Source organism: Bombus impatiens, unplaced genomic scaffold, assembly GCF_000188095.3.
Source record: "Bombus impatiens unplaced genomic scaffold, BIMP_2.2 scf_0442, whole genome shotgun sequence".
Lineage (NCBI taxonomy): Eukaryota > Metazoa > Arthropoda > Insecta > Hymenoptera > Apidae > Bombus > Bombus impatiens.
The window spans coordinates 598,651-613,326 of record NT_176861.1 but is presented as its reverse complement, the minus strand read 5'-3'; the positions used below and the strand labels follow the sequence as shown (position 1 = coordinate 613,326).

At 35.8% G+C, this 14,676-nt stretch overlaps 1 protein-coding gene and 1 long non-coding RNA gene across 5 annotated transcripts in view; one reads left to right on the top strand and one right to left on the bottom strand.

The window, feature by feature from the left end:
• Positions 1–14,676, top strand: part of LOC100740589 (FH1/FH2 domain-containing protein 3) — a 246,234-nt gene that overhangs the window by 178,380 nt on the left and 53,178 nt on the right. For all 4 annotated transcript variants that reach the window (XM_024368443.2, XM_024368444.2, XM_024368445.2 and 1 more), the window contains one exon: positions 1,241–1,346. In XM_024368443.2, the coding sequence (XP_024224211.1) occupies positions 1,241–1,346 (106 nt within the window). The remainder of the gene's footprint in view (positions 1–1,240; positions 1,347–14,676) is intronic.
• On the bottom strand, positions 699–2,334 carry LOC117151797. Its single transcript, XR_004461922.1, has 2 exons — positions 1,551–2,334; positions 699–1,478 (listed from the first exon to the last, which is right to left on the bottom strand). It is a non-coding gene; the product is annotated as an uncharacterized LOC117151797 (long non-coding RNA).

Sequence of the window (14,676 nt, the reverse complement as noted above, 5' to 3'; positions counted from 1 at the left end):
TTTTTTTTTTAATTTTCCATCGAGACAACGATCTACAGTGAGATCCGTTATAACGAGACGCGATAAAGTGCACGCGTACCGAGCGAAAATTCAAAGTCAATTTTCTCAAAAACAAAGCCTCAAACGACAAATTTTTATTCTATATTTTCGACTTCTTTTTTCGCGTAGAATCACCCCCTTTCCGCTTGTACCGCCAGTTACCAACCACCCTGTATATATAGTATCGTTCACGTTCATTCGTACGATAGGTACAATCTTTGTGCTTTGGCTCGTTTCTACTGTAAAAATTAAATAAGAGTTCCTTATCGTTGTTAACCCATATGATTCTTCATTGGAACAATGAACAATGTTTCGTGAGGTAAAAATTGTAGCTGGTTGAAATTTAAATTATTCGAGCAACGTTATTCGTCTTTAAAAATCGGTCGAATAATTATAAATGATGGTGTATATATGTACGTATTCGGTAATTGAACGTGGAATGTTTGAAATTGTGAAACAGCATTTTTGGAGATTAAAGTTAAAGAGAGTGGAAATATCAGTGTGCATCTTTCCGAAAACAAATTACTCGTACTTATGGTTACTTATCACAAGAAAATGGCATAAATAATCATTAATTTAATATTAGAATCGCAAAATCGATGGAAATGACTGGCATTGAATTTTTCATTTTTACAACGAGTAAAAACAGGCAAGTGTTTTTGACAATGTTAATGCTTACTTTTATTAAGATCGAAGCATAATTACATGTATTTCTATATTTTCACCATATTGTTTGAATTCTGTTTAACTACGCATAATATATTTAGGAATACATAATGACCGATAATTCCAATGTTAATGACAAATTTCGTAATATTTGAAGAACTTTACTCTTCTAGCTAATGGAATTGTTTTGAATAAACTCGTTTCTCATTTCAGTTTTTTCTTTCAACGAAGATGTTATTGAACAGGATTCATTTTACACTTTTCGCGAATAAAGTCATTGAAACTTGTATCGAAAATGTTGGTCGTTAAATACGATGCTATCTGAAGGATTATCCTTATCCGCGATGTATCATAAATCAAGCCGTGAAACGTTCGAACATTTCCCAAAAGATGGACCATAAATCCAGAGACGCCGAGCCATCGATTAGGTGCTTCGTTTCAGGTTGAATAAATTAGAGATAAGCGATGATCAGAGGTATAACGGACATCTATTCGGCTGGTCGAATGCTATTTACCATAAACTTTGGTTTTGCAGGAGGACAAGGACCTGGTGCACGAGTTTGTACAAAATGATGGGCTTGCTTGCCTCATCAAGGTTGGCAGCGAGGCCGACCAGAATTATCAAAATTATATACTACGAGGTGAGTATACTGACAATTTGTCGATAGACCTGCAACGTGTTTTTGTGCACAGCGAGGCTTAGGCTTCTAATAGCGTATGAAGGTTCCTCCGTGTATCATCCAGGCTATACTTTTCGCGGGAATTCGAGTCGACTACAACCATAAATATTTACGATGCAAAAAATCAGATTTTTTACGAATTCTTCTAAGCCCGCCGTATCTTACCTTTGATCAGACTGAAGCTTTCTTTTTCTTCTCTTTTTTTTCTCTTTTTGTTAAATTAGATGTACCGAGAAAGTTTTGTGTTCTATTTTTCCGTAATGATTTGCCCCATGAAACAAAGACACGAGTTATTTTAACATTTGAATTATTTGAGATATTTGAAATTGTTAGACATTGTTCACATAGAAGATGAATCAATATGCACATGTTTGTATCATCAATGATTTCTTTGTAAGAGGAGCTAGTGAACTAAGAGACGAACATTTTGACGATCTAACAATTCATTATAGCAAGCTGAATCTCAGACGCGACCAGGTCTCGACATTTCTCGCTAAACACGAGAACATGGTAGGTCTGCGACGCATCCGTAAACAGTGATAAGATAATACCTGGGTAATGCAACTAACACTTAACGAGCTAACATCAACGGATTCGCGAAACCGAGCCCCAAGCGAGCGACAACATCGCTTTCTCTCGTTTTCCTCTTCTCGCCTTAGAACATTCTGTCGAAAGACGCGCATTTTCGCGTAATACGTGTCGTGGTTTGAGGAGTAAGCTGTAGTATTAGCTCGAATTTAGACTCAGAGACAGTTTCCTTGATGTTAAAATTCAATTCATTTTTGCATTTGCATTTGGTAATTACACTTTAACGCATATGTGTACGCGTGAACGATAAAGTTAGTCGTTGGGGAAATTAATTACTAACGAAAGCAAAGGAAAGCAGACTAATTTAGTTTTCTAAGAAAATGCGTATTTAATTCTAGAATCAAGTAGAGGTTCAGTTTTCCATTAAGGTAAGCATATGTCCTATAACAAGGATCAATTATAGTCCTTATATTATCCAAAATGTTTCTGATCACTTGTTTCTATCATTGTTAATACTCGTTGAATCCACATACTTCAACGTGAATTTGTACCAACGAAAAATCATACGTATTAGGTTGTCCGAAAAGTGTCTTTCTTTTACAGACACGTCTTTATACAAACATGAAACCTAATCTGTCGAACGTTGTAATCTTTATCTTGATAATACAAAATGGATCATACGTAATTTGATAAAATAATATAAAACGAAAAATGTTGTGTATCCATTATTTCCCTATAAAACGAAAGAAACTTTTCGGACGACCTAATAAAAGAGAGAATCTATTTACATCTATTATTTGCGCCTATTACATGAACTTCGCTATATAGTTTCCACCAAGTACGTCGTAACTGAGTGATAAAAACTCCATAATACTCCATAATAAGTGATAAATATAGTCAGATAGCTCCGACAATGGACGTCCACACGCGAAATTGCGCTGTTAACGTAGACTGTTTACAAAAGCATCTGCGCACGGATTCGTCTGCAAAACCGCGACGCGTAGCAGATTATGAATGCACCCTTTGATCGTGTTTCGAGTGGTTCGCCGCGGCGCAGGCCGGCTCGAGTGCTTCGTAAACCTTCGCTTCGGGCGAACAACACCGCGAGAAGACCAATTCCGCGTCAGCTGGCTGCTCGGAACGGAACGCAGTCCACTTGTGCCCTTCTCGCTCTTTTCCCGGCTCCGATAACGAACCAAAGTCGCCTCTCGTCTTCGATTACCGCGGGACTTGTCGAGTGCATTGTATACCGAACGAGTCCTCCGGGAGTCCTCGAGAGACCTTCCACAAGAAACTGAAACTCGTGCTATCCGGAGATACTGCTCGCACGGGAGGGATGATTCTTCTTCGTCTCCGTAAGCTGTTTCTTTTTGAAGGGGAAAACTGTAGTCTGATTCGATTCCGGGAAATCAGTAGAAACTGTGTTGCAAGTGATTTTCTAACGTTTAGCTCGATGATCGAAATAAAAGTACGCTTGTTAAGCGCAACGATATTACGTCGATTCCTACTAATGAACGTAGTACTTTTATGAAAATGAAATCTCTCAGAAGAACCTTGTTTATTATTATCGTTGTGTGCCGAATAAGAGAATACATCGTAGCAAGTTTGTACGAGAATCAGTGAATTGTTTCCAAAAACTGAAAATCTAGTGTGCTGTGTCTAGTTTGCTATGCTGTGTACTTGGTGCATAGATATACAGGTACAAAGTACAATAGCATCGTAGAGAAAGGAAAGAGCTATGAACGGACACTTTTACCGTATTAGAAAACTGAAACACCGTTCTAGAAGTCGAAGTTCTATGTTCTTTTATCTCTCACAAACATCGACGCAATTATTCCTGGCCCTCTGTGCAATTCTCCTTTAATTTACGTTGTTCCTTATACCACTTCGCAATTATTCCATATTTATCAACAGACGTCTGTCCTTTTATTTTATTCTTTTCTACCGATTAACCGTGGTAGCGTCCTTATAGACGACTTCCTTCCTTCGAAGCGAGTTAAATTAGGTTCGCAGCGATCCTTTTACGACTGTTTTCAAGAAGAAGGAACACGGTGGAAGAGAGAAAGGGGGACAAAGTGGCTCGGTAGTTGTTCGGCCGGGTCAATTAAGATTAAACGAGTATCGAGCAACAGAGGGCGCCCGGATAAGTAGCAGGAGTGGCAGATAAAGTAATTCATAAAACAATTTGGCAGTTAGGTTTATCACGCGCGTAAATCAGGCCTTGGTTTCACCCGTGTCTCTGACGCTTAGAGGAAGCCACTTGGGAGGGCAATGTTACCTGTCTAATTTAAAGGGTGGGGGCCTCATTGCGTGTTCCTTATCTCTTGGTAAACAGGAAATTTATTACGAGCAGGCTTGAACGAACATCCAATCTTCTAATCCACGATGCTCGTGGAACGCGAGCACTATGTCGGCATCTCGGCGTGTCAGTCTTGGTTGATTACAGCGACGCTTCGCCACGCTATTGGCTCGTTAAAGTGCCGACTCTCTGACAGTTTCGGTTTGCTCGGGAACGTTCCAATGGTAACTTTGATAAGATGCTCGCTCAACTCAGGTATAACAGATAGCAAGCTCTACTCATATGTGGAATGGATATCTGTGTTAGTCAGTTTTGAAGTCTTCCATTCAGGTCACTGATGACCCTTAACTTATTCATCGCAAAGATCAGCTAAATCTTCATTCAGTTGGATTATTTCTGAGATATAAATATTTCTTCCTTTACGGGTCTTCTGTCTTTTAACTTGGGATTTAGGTTATAGTAAATCATCGTGACTTTTGTCAAATACAAGTATATTTAGTATTCTTGTGAGAGATAGTAATTGCGTAAGTGAGTAATGATAAACTGCTTTGAAAATTATTTGCAGCGTATTAAGGACAATTAACTGAGATAATAAGTACGCAATTAAGGACGCAAATGATTACTACATCTAAATAAAGTACCTGTCGCTATAGAAAATTACCGTTAATTATTAAATAGTTGTTCTCAACGTAGAAACTGATGTCTAAAAGAATTAATACCTGAGCGTTGTAAAGAGTAATAATAAATATGGTAACTTCATAGCCTCAAACGGAAACGTTTGTGAAATTTCATAATTTATCGTATTAGGATTATTAAAGAATATCTTTACGACCAACTTAATACTCAACAAAGCGCGAAAAGCAATTATTATATCGTTTATCATAAATTATAAATTATAGTTCAGTAATTTATATCATTTCATATATCATATCTTTATATCTTTATATTATATTTATATCATATCTTTCTCAGATTTTAGTTTAAAAATATCAAATATTTTAGAAGATTCCACCGCATGAAAGTCAAATCTAATAAATAAGCAAGAAACCAGAATTAATAAACCAACGTTAGTTAATTTCGATATTAAAACGCTTCGATCAATACAAACGTAAAATTATACATACCTTCAAAGGATATTCACATGTTCAAAGAATTTTACGTTCGTAGGGTGACATGCCCTTAGCCAACACATATTTCTGTCATCTAAATGCGGCAACAGAGATTGTTAATAATTACAACTTTTATTTCAAACAGGAGAAATTCGTTGTACGCATATAAATTCAGAATAATAGAACAAGTAGATCGTTTATAACGTAGTCAGCCAAAGCGTATCAAATCTTTTGGAATAAAATCTTTTTTGCGAGCCTTCGTCTGAGCAGTAATTCCCTACTGAAATTCACTGAATTCCGTCAAGAGGAGCTTGAAAATGTAGAATTTTGCGACGATCGTTGCTTTAAATCACAGCCGCGCGTTCTCACAGCGACAGCAGCATATAAATCAAAAGACATGTTCGCGATAAAACGAAAATAGGAATTCATCGAACCGATCGACGCGATGAACGTAAAATCCCGTGACTCCATGGCACATTTGCATATCTGCATTCGCATGGCGTTCCCGATATCGATCACTTTGATATTTGGAAGCAGATGAAGTATCCAAACTTGAAGGAACCAAGATTCTAGAACTGTGATTTTGGCTCAAATTGTTATTGTCTATTGTGTACTAAATATCTGTTTTGCAATCATTCTCAATGAATAGCTGTAAAAAATCGAAGAAAATTTAATTTCTAATAACGAACAAAATTCTTTAGTAGAAAACGAAAAGATTACTGGAAGTAATTGTTTTTTTTTTAGCATAACACGAAAGAAAAATTAATGGCCAAAAGTAGTATCCGTTATCTTCTTATAGAATGTCATCTTTTACAAAATATTTTATTATAAATTATATCCGAAAAGTATGCCTCAATTTGTTTTAGTCTTACAGAGACCAATGTTTCATCGCGTGTCTATAACAAAATCAATTTCGTCGTATCATAGTAATGATATGGTACACGCTCTAATTATATAATTGTTACTCGCAACTCTATAATTAAATTATATTCTGTCAAAAATAAGCAAGCGTTTCTCAGTGTTTCATATACCTTTTAAAGCATTCTATCTACTGCAATTTAGTTTTCGTCTGTAGCAGTATTTAATTGCTCGTATTTAAATGAAAAGATAATCCGCACGAAGAACACCATGTAAAGTAAATTACTCGGAGATAAGCGAAATTTCAGAAGTACTTGTTTTCACGTTCGCTCGAAACGTTCATTATAAATAATTATTACGGTAAACGGAGTTAAATGATAAAATGTTAAACGCATTTTATTCCGTATTATTTCGTATACAAATTCACTGGAACCATTATAATTTGTAACCACATAATACAATCTCCCCCGCGTTTCGTTCTCTCAACTGCTCGTTACACGTTCATCTAACCTTATCGCAATCTAATAAATTCTACCGCTAAGTGCAATTTCAGTCAAAGTAACTTAATATACGCTACATCCTCCGTACCATACATCGCTGGTACCCGGCCACTTGTTATCCTTCGTTACTTTATATAAATCGCGATAAAGAGATTCCTTTAAATGTCAGCGAAACAAGATTTCTCTTGCATAGACTTTAAAGTTCTGAACACCCCGTGATGGATGTTTTTATTGTAATTATATAAAGAATACAAAACGTTCGTTAAAATGAAAATCTCTGTAGCTGTTATTTGAACGACAAAAGAAAGCCGAGTATGGAATGAAACTGTATATGAAAATATTTGTGAAACTGTATTTAAAACTGTAAGGCTGTCGCAGAGCGTGGATGAATCGGCAGACAGCGGTTTTCGAAGTGACGCGGTTCCTACGTTTTTCCGCATCTTCAAGCCTGCGATGTACTGGTGCAGGTTAGCGAGGAAGAAACTTACGTACACTTACATACCAAAGATATTGCGTGTATATGTGCACGCTATCGATGGAATTGCAACACCGCATAATGCGTAACATTCACCTACTTTTCTGCCAGGGAACAGATTTTTATCGATCCCCTTGTTTGATTCGAGAGATGCGTCCGCGACAGGAGAAACCAAGTTTCCGGGACGCGCGCACCTGGATTATGATTCTAAATCACCGGGGAAAACGTTTTCTGTGCCGTTGGACGCAATGTCGTCGCAGTTCCCACCTATATTTTTTCCTTTCTTCTGCTACTCCGCCAGCTTTTTGCTTTCATTTTTTCGTTCTTCCTCGTTTTTTCTTCTCTCTCTCTCTCTCTCTCTCTCTCTCTTGCCTGTTTTTCGTTTTGTTTTGCTTCCGTTGCCGACGAGAGGAAAAACGAGTAACACGAGGGTGCTTCGCCCAACGACTGGACGCTGTCGCTAGATTTTTCGCGCGGAAAATTATGGCTGCTCTTTGGATATATGCTGATGAAATTGTATAACATACGCGACTAACTAGTACTCTTGTACGTTTTAAATGGTTGTTTCCTCGAGGAGCACATCGACGTCGTTTGTAGAGCACCTATTTTTATGTAAGAGAATTGAAGGAGATAATCGAATATTGCTTTTTACGATGTCAAACTTGGGATTAAAATAAAGAGAAAAATTCATAAGTATATACATATATGGTATAATATAATTAAATTCATATAGTCAACATAATAAATGTATTGAAACATTTTTAAAAAATTGTTCTATTTAGGAATATGCTTACGTCAATGTATATTATAATGTATAATGACGTCTATATCGTTATAATGCATAATAATTTATTATTTCAAATAATGAACGATATATTCTTAGAAATGACGCCTATAATCAAAATAATAATTTTATGACCAGTTAACCAGAATCATGAGAAACTAATTCTACACCCTTATGGCATTACCTGTTGAACTACAATCACACTACAGTGTGTAAAAAGTCGTGTGATTCCGTGAATCATCGATCGTTGATTATAATATCCCCATAGAGCTATACCGATAGTCGATGATTACGCGCGCGATCTACGCTCCCGTACACGCTTCTAATTAGATTTCGCGGCGTAACTTATGGCCGGTGTAATGATAACGGGCCGGATAATGCCCGCAACCGTGGCGCGCTTAAATCGCTTTACAATTATTGTCATTACCGGCGCGATTGTGCCGATGAAGCGGCGCGACGTTACGATTGCGACGTCGATGCTTGAAACGTGACGTTAACCCGTGCCAGTGCTTCTCAAATTCTTCGGCACATTTAACTTTTTGCCATCGCGTTTGCAAGCTCTTGGGATCAAGTTAACGAGATGGGAAACAATAGAATTATACAGAAACAACGGATTTTTTATACTACAGGCTTTAGAATTATTACACTTTTTAAGAATTAACATTTTTTTCAAAATTGATTTACGACTTCTTAAACACCGATTAGTTGTAGAATTATCAAACTCGTCAAAACGACGGATTTCAGACTATTGTTTTTACGATTATCAGGAATATACGGATTTTCTTCGTAAAATTGATGCTGACTTTTTTTTGAGAATAAACAATGGGACAGAAATACAGCTGTACGTATCTGTATTTTGTAATTCGTAACGTTGTAATTTTTTATCGTTTATATATAATATATTTCGATGCACATAAAGGGGGTAGTTTTTTTCTTTTTTTAGTGAAACGTTTCTAAACAATTGCGATAACAGAAGCATCACCCACGGCCACAAAAGCCTGGTTTTCCCAAATTTCTGTGTGAGAGACACTGTTCCAAATGGTCAATATAGTTACATGTTAACGTTAGCTTAATATTCGACACGACATGCATATAAATGCTCATTATAGATCGGCCCTTTATCTTTTTATCCATTAACGCGGCTTCTGGCCGGGTTGCATTAGCTTGGCCTATTTTTCCATCGCACGCAAAACGATTTTCAGACGGATTGGATTAAAAGCGGCGACATAACTCCCACTAACAGGAAGACAGTCGAGAAATAACGCGGCACCATGCAAATTGCTAAATTTACGCGGTCGTGTTGTTACGTTAAATCACCACGGTCTACCAGGCCTCGGACTAGCGAGGGTGTTAAACGCGTAATGTCGTGTAACGTTTATTATTAGCATAATTACCGCATTAGCATACTCTTTTTTATTGGCTGGCCCAACAATAAATCTCCGGCTAAAACCAGCACCACGACAGATAACCACGATCATCGGGTTATCGCGTACGAACGATATATTCTAAATGACGTTCCTCTTTTCTTATCCTTCCTTTTTTCTTTTTGTCGGTCGGGTGTCGCGTGAAACGCGAGACTGGAAGCGGTCGCGGAATTAAATTTTGCTAACGTGCCGTGTTTCTTATCGGCGGAATTTATGAGTGGCCACCCTGGACCGTGATAAATTTTCTTTCGAGATTATGCGCGTTTTCTTGCTCCTTGCGCCGGCACAGCTTGCGGAACAATTTCGATTTCGTGAATGGATCATAAACGTCGTTCGTGTATTTATTCGAACCTGGTTCAATTAGCATCGGTTTCTAATTGGAGAACATAAAGACAGGTCCATGTTGCAGAAATTAACGGCAGTTCGAAAGAAAGTCAGTTCCGCTCGAAAATACTCTCGGTATCTGCTGAAAAATTTTCATCGACTGTAAGCTGGCTGTCTCGCTTTTCCACGGAGTTACTTCGATACGAATGCTCGATACGTTAAGGAAGTTTCGTTTGAATTGCTAAACGTTTCAAACGCTTATTACCGCACTGATCGTAACTGGTAATAAAGTCTGATGACTTTAGATTAGATTAGAACTTTAGATTATTTGCGGATAAATGCAATTCGTTATATGCGAAAATCGCTCGAGCACTTGCAACGTTCGTGCTGAAATCAGAAATGTATCCTTCGTTTTTTTTATGTTAAAAATATGTTTAATTTCGTGGTTTCGTAATTTTAATATACCGAGTAAATGCTTGTACAAGGCAATACAAATTTTCGGGGAAAGAATTTAATTTTATAATTGATGAAATTCTTATTACAACATGCTGTTATATATGGATTCTTCATAAATCGCGAAATAGTAATCATAAAACTTTTAATTGCTCCTAATGATATTTCAAGTTTATTTCATTTGCTCTAGGTGTGTTAACATTTGTGGACGAGAATTTACGTACAAAGTGTATGCAGATCTTTATTGCCATACATAAATTTATAGTACGTAAAGCATTTTGTTTGTCGTGTTCTTCGCAATTTGATAAATGTCCATTGAAGTTCGATTTTTGGATTTACGTGGGAAGAAAAGCCACTCTTTAAAGTCGTACAAACTTCGTCTTTCGATGTAGCACTAAACAGGCAGCCAACCGGTACTCCGAACTTCCTGATGTTTAATTTAACAGTCGCCCTACCGAAACTTTCGCCCGAACGAATTTCACGAGCTGCTTTTCATGCCATCGCGTACTCTGTTACAGCAGTGAACAAATCTAAATTTAATACCGTAGCCGGCCGCGAAAAAACAAAAGAAATGTGAAACCAAACGAAATGAAAATTGAATTTTTATTGCATACCGTATAGAAAAGTGTATAGTATTACCAGGGTAAAATTTTATGTTCTCGCTGAAACATCTATTCGTTTCAGCACGTATAAAAGTAATATTATAATATTATACGCACAATACGAATCGACGATATTGATTGTTAATTTTCTCTGCAAATTACATTCTATACGATTTTATCGAAAAAATATTACAATTTTATTATATTATCGATAATGCTATACCATTGAAAGTACATCATAATTTTAGAAAAATGGAAAACTCGTTTCTCTCCTGGGACTTTTTAAATTTAGGAAATTGGTTCGCGGTGAATATTCAACAAGTAATTCTTTCAAATACGTACGGAGTTTAAGCAATGTTTTAACGTTATTAACTCAACGTAATTTGATTTGCATGTCGTGTACATTTTTTATATTTTTAACAATTAAGAGAGAGAACTACTTTCTTAACAACTAGTATGGACTACTTTTTATAAAGACAGTTACATTTATAATACACTGCTCAGAGCAATTAGAAGATCGTTCTCCGCGTCACTTTCATTGTTATATTCACCTTGAGGACATAAAACGATTGGAATTACGTATAATTTTATAACACATTATATGACAACACAGAATATGTATAACGTTTTACGAGGGACACGATCGATTTTTCGAAGAAACTTGAAGATTCATCAGTCAAGAACTCGTTCATTAAAGATCATTACAATTGACGGATAATTAGTTGAAAAAGTACGATGGACCAAGTGGTATGAATGCCGAGTTCGAGCAATCGGTCAGAATAGATTAAAGGGAAATTACCGGCTGGCTGATCTTTCTACGGAAGAAAAGTTTCATTCGATCGACACAATAGTTCCATTATCCGACAGTTCACTAACGCATTTTCGCTGATTTAACCCATTTACATCGGAAAACGCGGTCAGTTGCCCAACACGAAGTGCCCTATGTAGTGGTAAATGTGCATTAGTTTCCATACATTCACGAATCCATCAAAGATTACATTTCCAGCTGTGGATGATAATGGATTTCTTATCAAATTTACATATAGCAATTTGAAGATATTCCGAAATAGTTGTTTCAAATAAGTTTTTATGTCCTTGTTTTAATACTTTTTAATATAATATGGTTAGCTGAGGATTATATCCATGTAATTCTGTTCACTGTTATTCTTCAGAAAATATTATTTAGAGTTTATTATTATAAGACGTTTCAAATTATTATACATAATAAGATTATAACTTAATTCGTTATAAAATAAAAGGGGCTTGTAAGAATTTAAATACCTCAGTAAATTCAAATTCTTATGATCTTAATTTATACTACTATAATTTTCAGTTCACTATATAATGGTATATATACATGTTAGTCCTTTTAGTGTTCACTAAAATAAGAAAATGTAATCGAAAAAGACACTAATCGTTTATGATTTGGACTAGGATATGTATGTTTTACGTATGATTTTATTTTTCTTATCACTCTTTCATTAATTCTCTGAACAATATCTTGTTTCTTTTGTTTGGTTCCTATTACATTTGTATTTAATACAACAAATAAATCACTGTTTTTATTTTTTTTTTTGGCTTTGATGGTGAAATTCCTACGATAAAAATCTTATTAAACATAGATTTTATTCTCTGTGGAATGTTCAATAATTGAGTTATATGTTTTTGTTTGAGATCGAAAACAATATTAGCAGTAATATTGTTGTATATATTGGAAAAGTTAACCAGCGAAATATTTACGATATTGCTGCGAGTTCTTGTCTCTCTGTGGCTCTTCACGTAGTCGAATTATAACGTGAAACATCCTACTGTGCAGTCCAGAAAGAAATAAAAATCTCCGGATTTACACGAATTTTTCATTGTTGTAATTTAATATTTCATTCGGTGACTTTATTGGTATACCAAGTTCTTTTCAATACAATCCAATTCAATCATAAAGCTGCAATAATATTTCTCATATTCTGTCGATGGGAAACGTTGTATAGAAACTGGAAAAATATACTGGAAAATAATCAAGAGTAGTTTATCTTGCAAACTTCTCATGTAATTACTTTCTAGGTTCATTTACATTGCTGTAGCGAACTGAGCAATTTCAACATTCAGTTTTATGCAGAATCAGCAGCTAAAGGATGGTTAAAATGAAAAGGAGCTGCGCTAAAAACCCACATCATCGTGTGTGTGTGCGCTATTTTTCATTAATAAAGATAAAGTCGGTAAGGGATGTTATATAAATATGCCAATGAGAGACTTTATTTGGAAAATGTTCTGAATATTTTGCATCGGTAAAATTAAAAAATCCGGCTCCAGATGGGCTGTGAGATTTTGATAATAACAGAGTCAAAAAATCATAAAGTCCAATGAGATCTTGGGATTTCAGCGATCCCAGGACCGACAGAACTTTGACATTATGCGCAACGTGTATCTTACAACCTTGGCAATTTCAGAATCAAAGAGACTTTCGTGTCATCTGATTTTTAGGGTCTTGGTGATTTGAAGATTTATGCGAGACTCGCTGTTAGGTGAATCTAGTAATAATGGTGAATCTGGCAGTGATAATAATTTCGTTAGTTTTATGGCCAAGACAAGTCCAAATGGAACAAATGACTATCGTCAAATTTTTTGTTAATCGATGTTCTCATAACTGATTGTTCTATCAATCAACGTTCTGATAATTGTGGTTTTATTGTATTATATTATAAATAAGGTGTATCCTACCATTTCTGATCGTAGTATCTTTTCAAATATTGCTGTAATGCCGGAAAAGTGGACTCGACTACCGTTTTCAGTTTTCATTTTATTTACACGCGTCATGTTCAGGATTATCAATGAAATTTAATGTAACCGTTACATCGTGTGATAGGGGATATTCGTTTCCTTCACTCGCAATATTTTTGCTACGTACATGAAATGTCGATATCTAATACGATACGTAGATACATAAATATCAGTGAGGAAAATCGAGTCCAGTATTTTATGAAAACATTGCGTTTCGAACGGGTATCGATACTTGCAACTAACAGAATAACGACGCGACCCGACGTCGGGACTCTATTTTCATAAAGTACACTGCGCTCCTATCTCGCTTTGCACCTATCTTTCGTTTCCATTTTTCAAACGCAGCAGCGAATCTCGTAAACAAAGGAAAAGCTCCTTTTTCATGTCGCATCGTGTCCTGCGTTTACGATTTTGACATTTTTATAATTATCATCGAATATTTGTATCTCTCACTTTGTCAGAACTGATACATTTAAAACAGTGAAAGTAAATTCCGCACCAACTTTGTTCACGGTTATGAAATTTTATAGATATTCGATGTTTAAAACAAAATTCGAAAAAATTAATATTAATCTCCTGTCAATGAATATATTTTTCCACAGTGTTTAGGCAAATCATGTTGTTTGTGTGCAAGTCTAACTTTTTTTTATCAATCTCATAGTTCGATAGATTCGAAGACAAACATATATATAACATAAACATATATAAACAAACAAATATATCTCTGCTACATTATAAACACATTATAAACAACTCGTCAAATCAGATATTTCATACCTCTTTCAATAAAAATAAAAATTCTTATCGAAGAAATTCGAGAGTAAAATTTCGTTTGATTAAATAAGATTATTCTCGGTATCTGTAATATAACAACAATAGAAGAAAAATTATCGAAGAAATAGCAAATACTTGCCCATCGAGTGAACATTGCTTTGTCGTCGATAAGGCCACGATTAGCTGCGCTTCTATCACTTGTACACTTCGACAGAGAACTAGTTATACCACCATGACCCAATAATTAATTGTCGCACGGCAATGCACCGAGCTCAATTAGAACTCGTACTAGTTATACAGCAAGTAAATTACAACTTTTGACATGACCACGTAACGTTCGTTGCACGAGTTGATAATTTGTTCGCGGCTAGTTATTATTGTGTAAT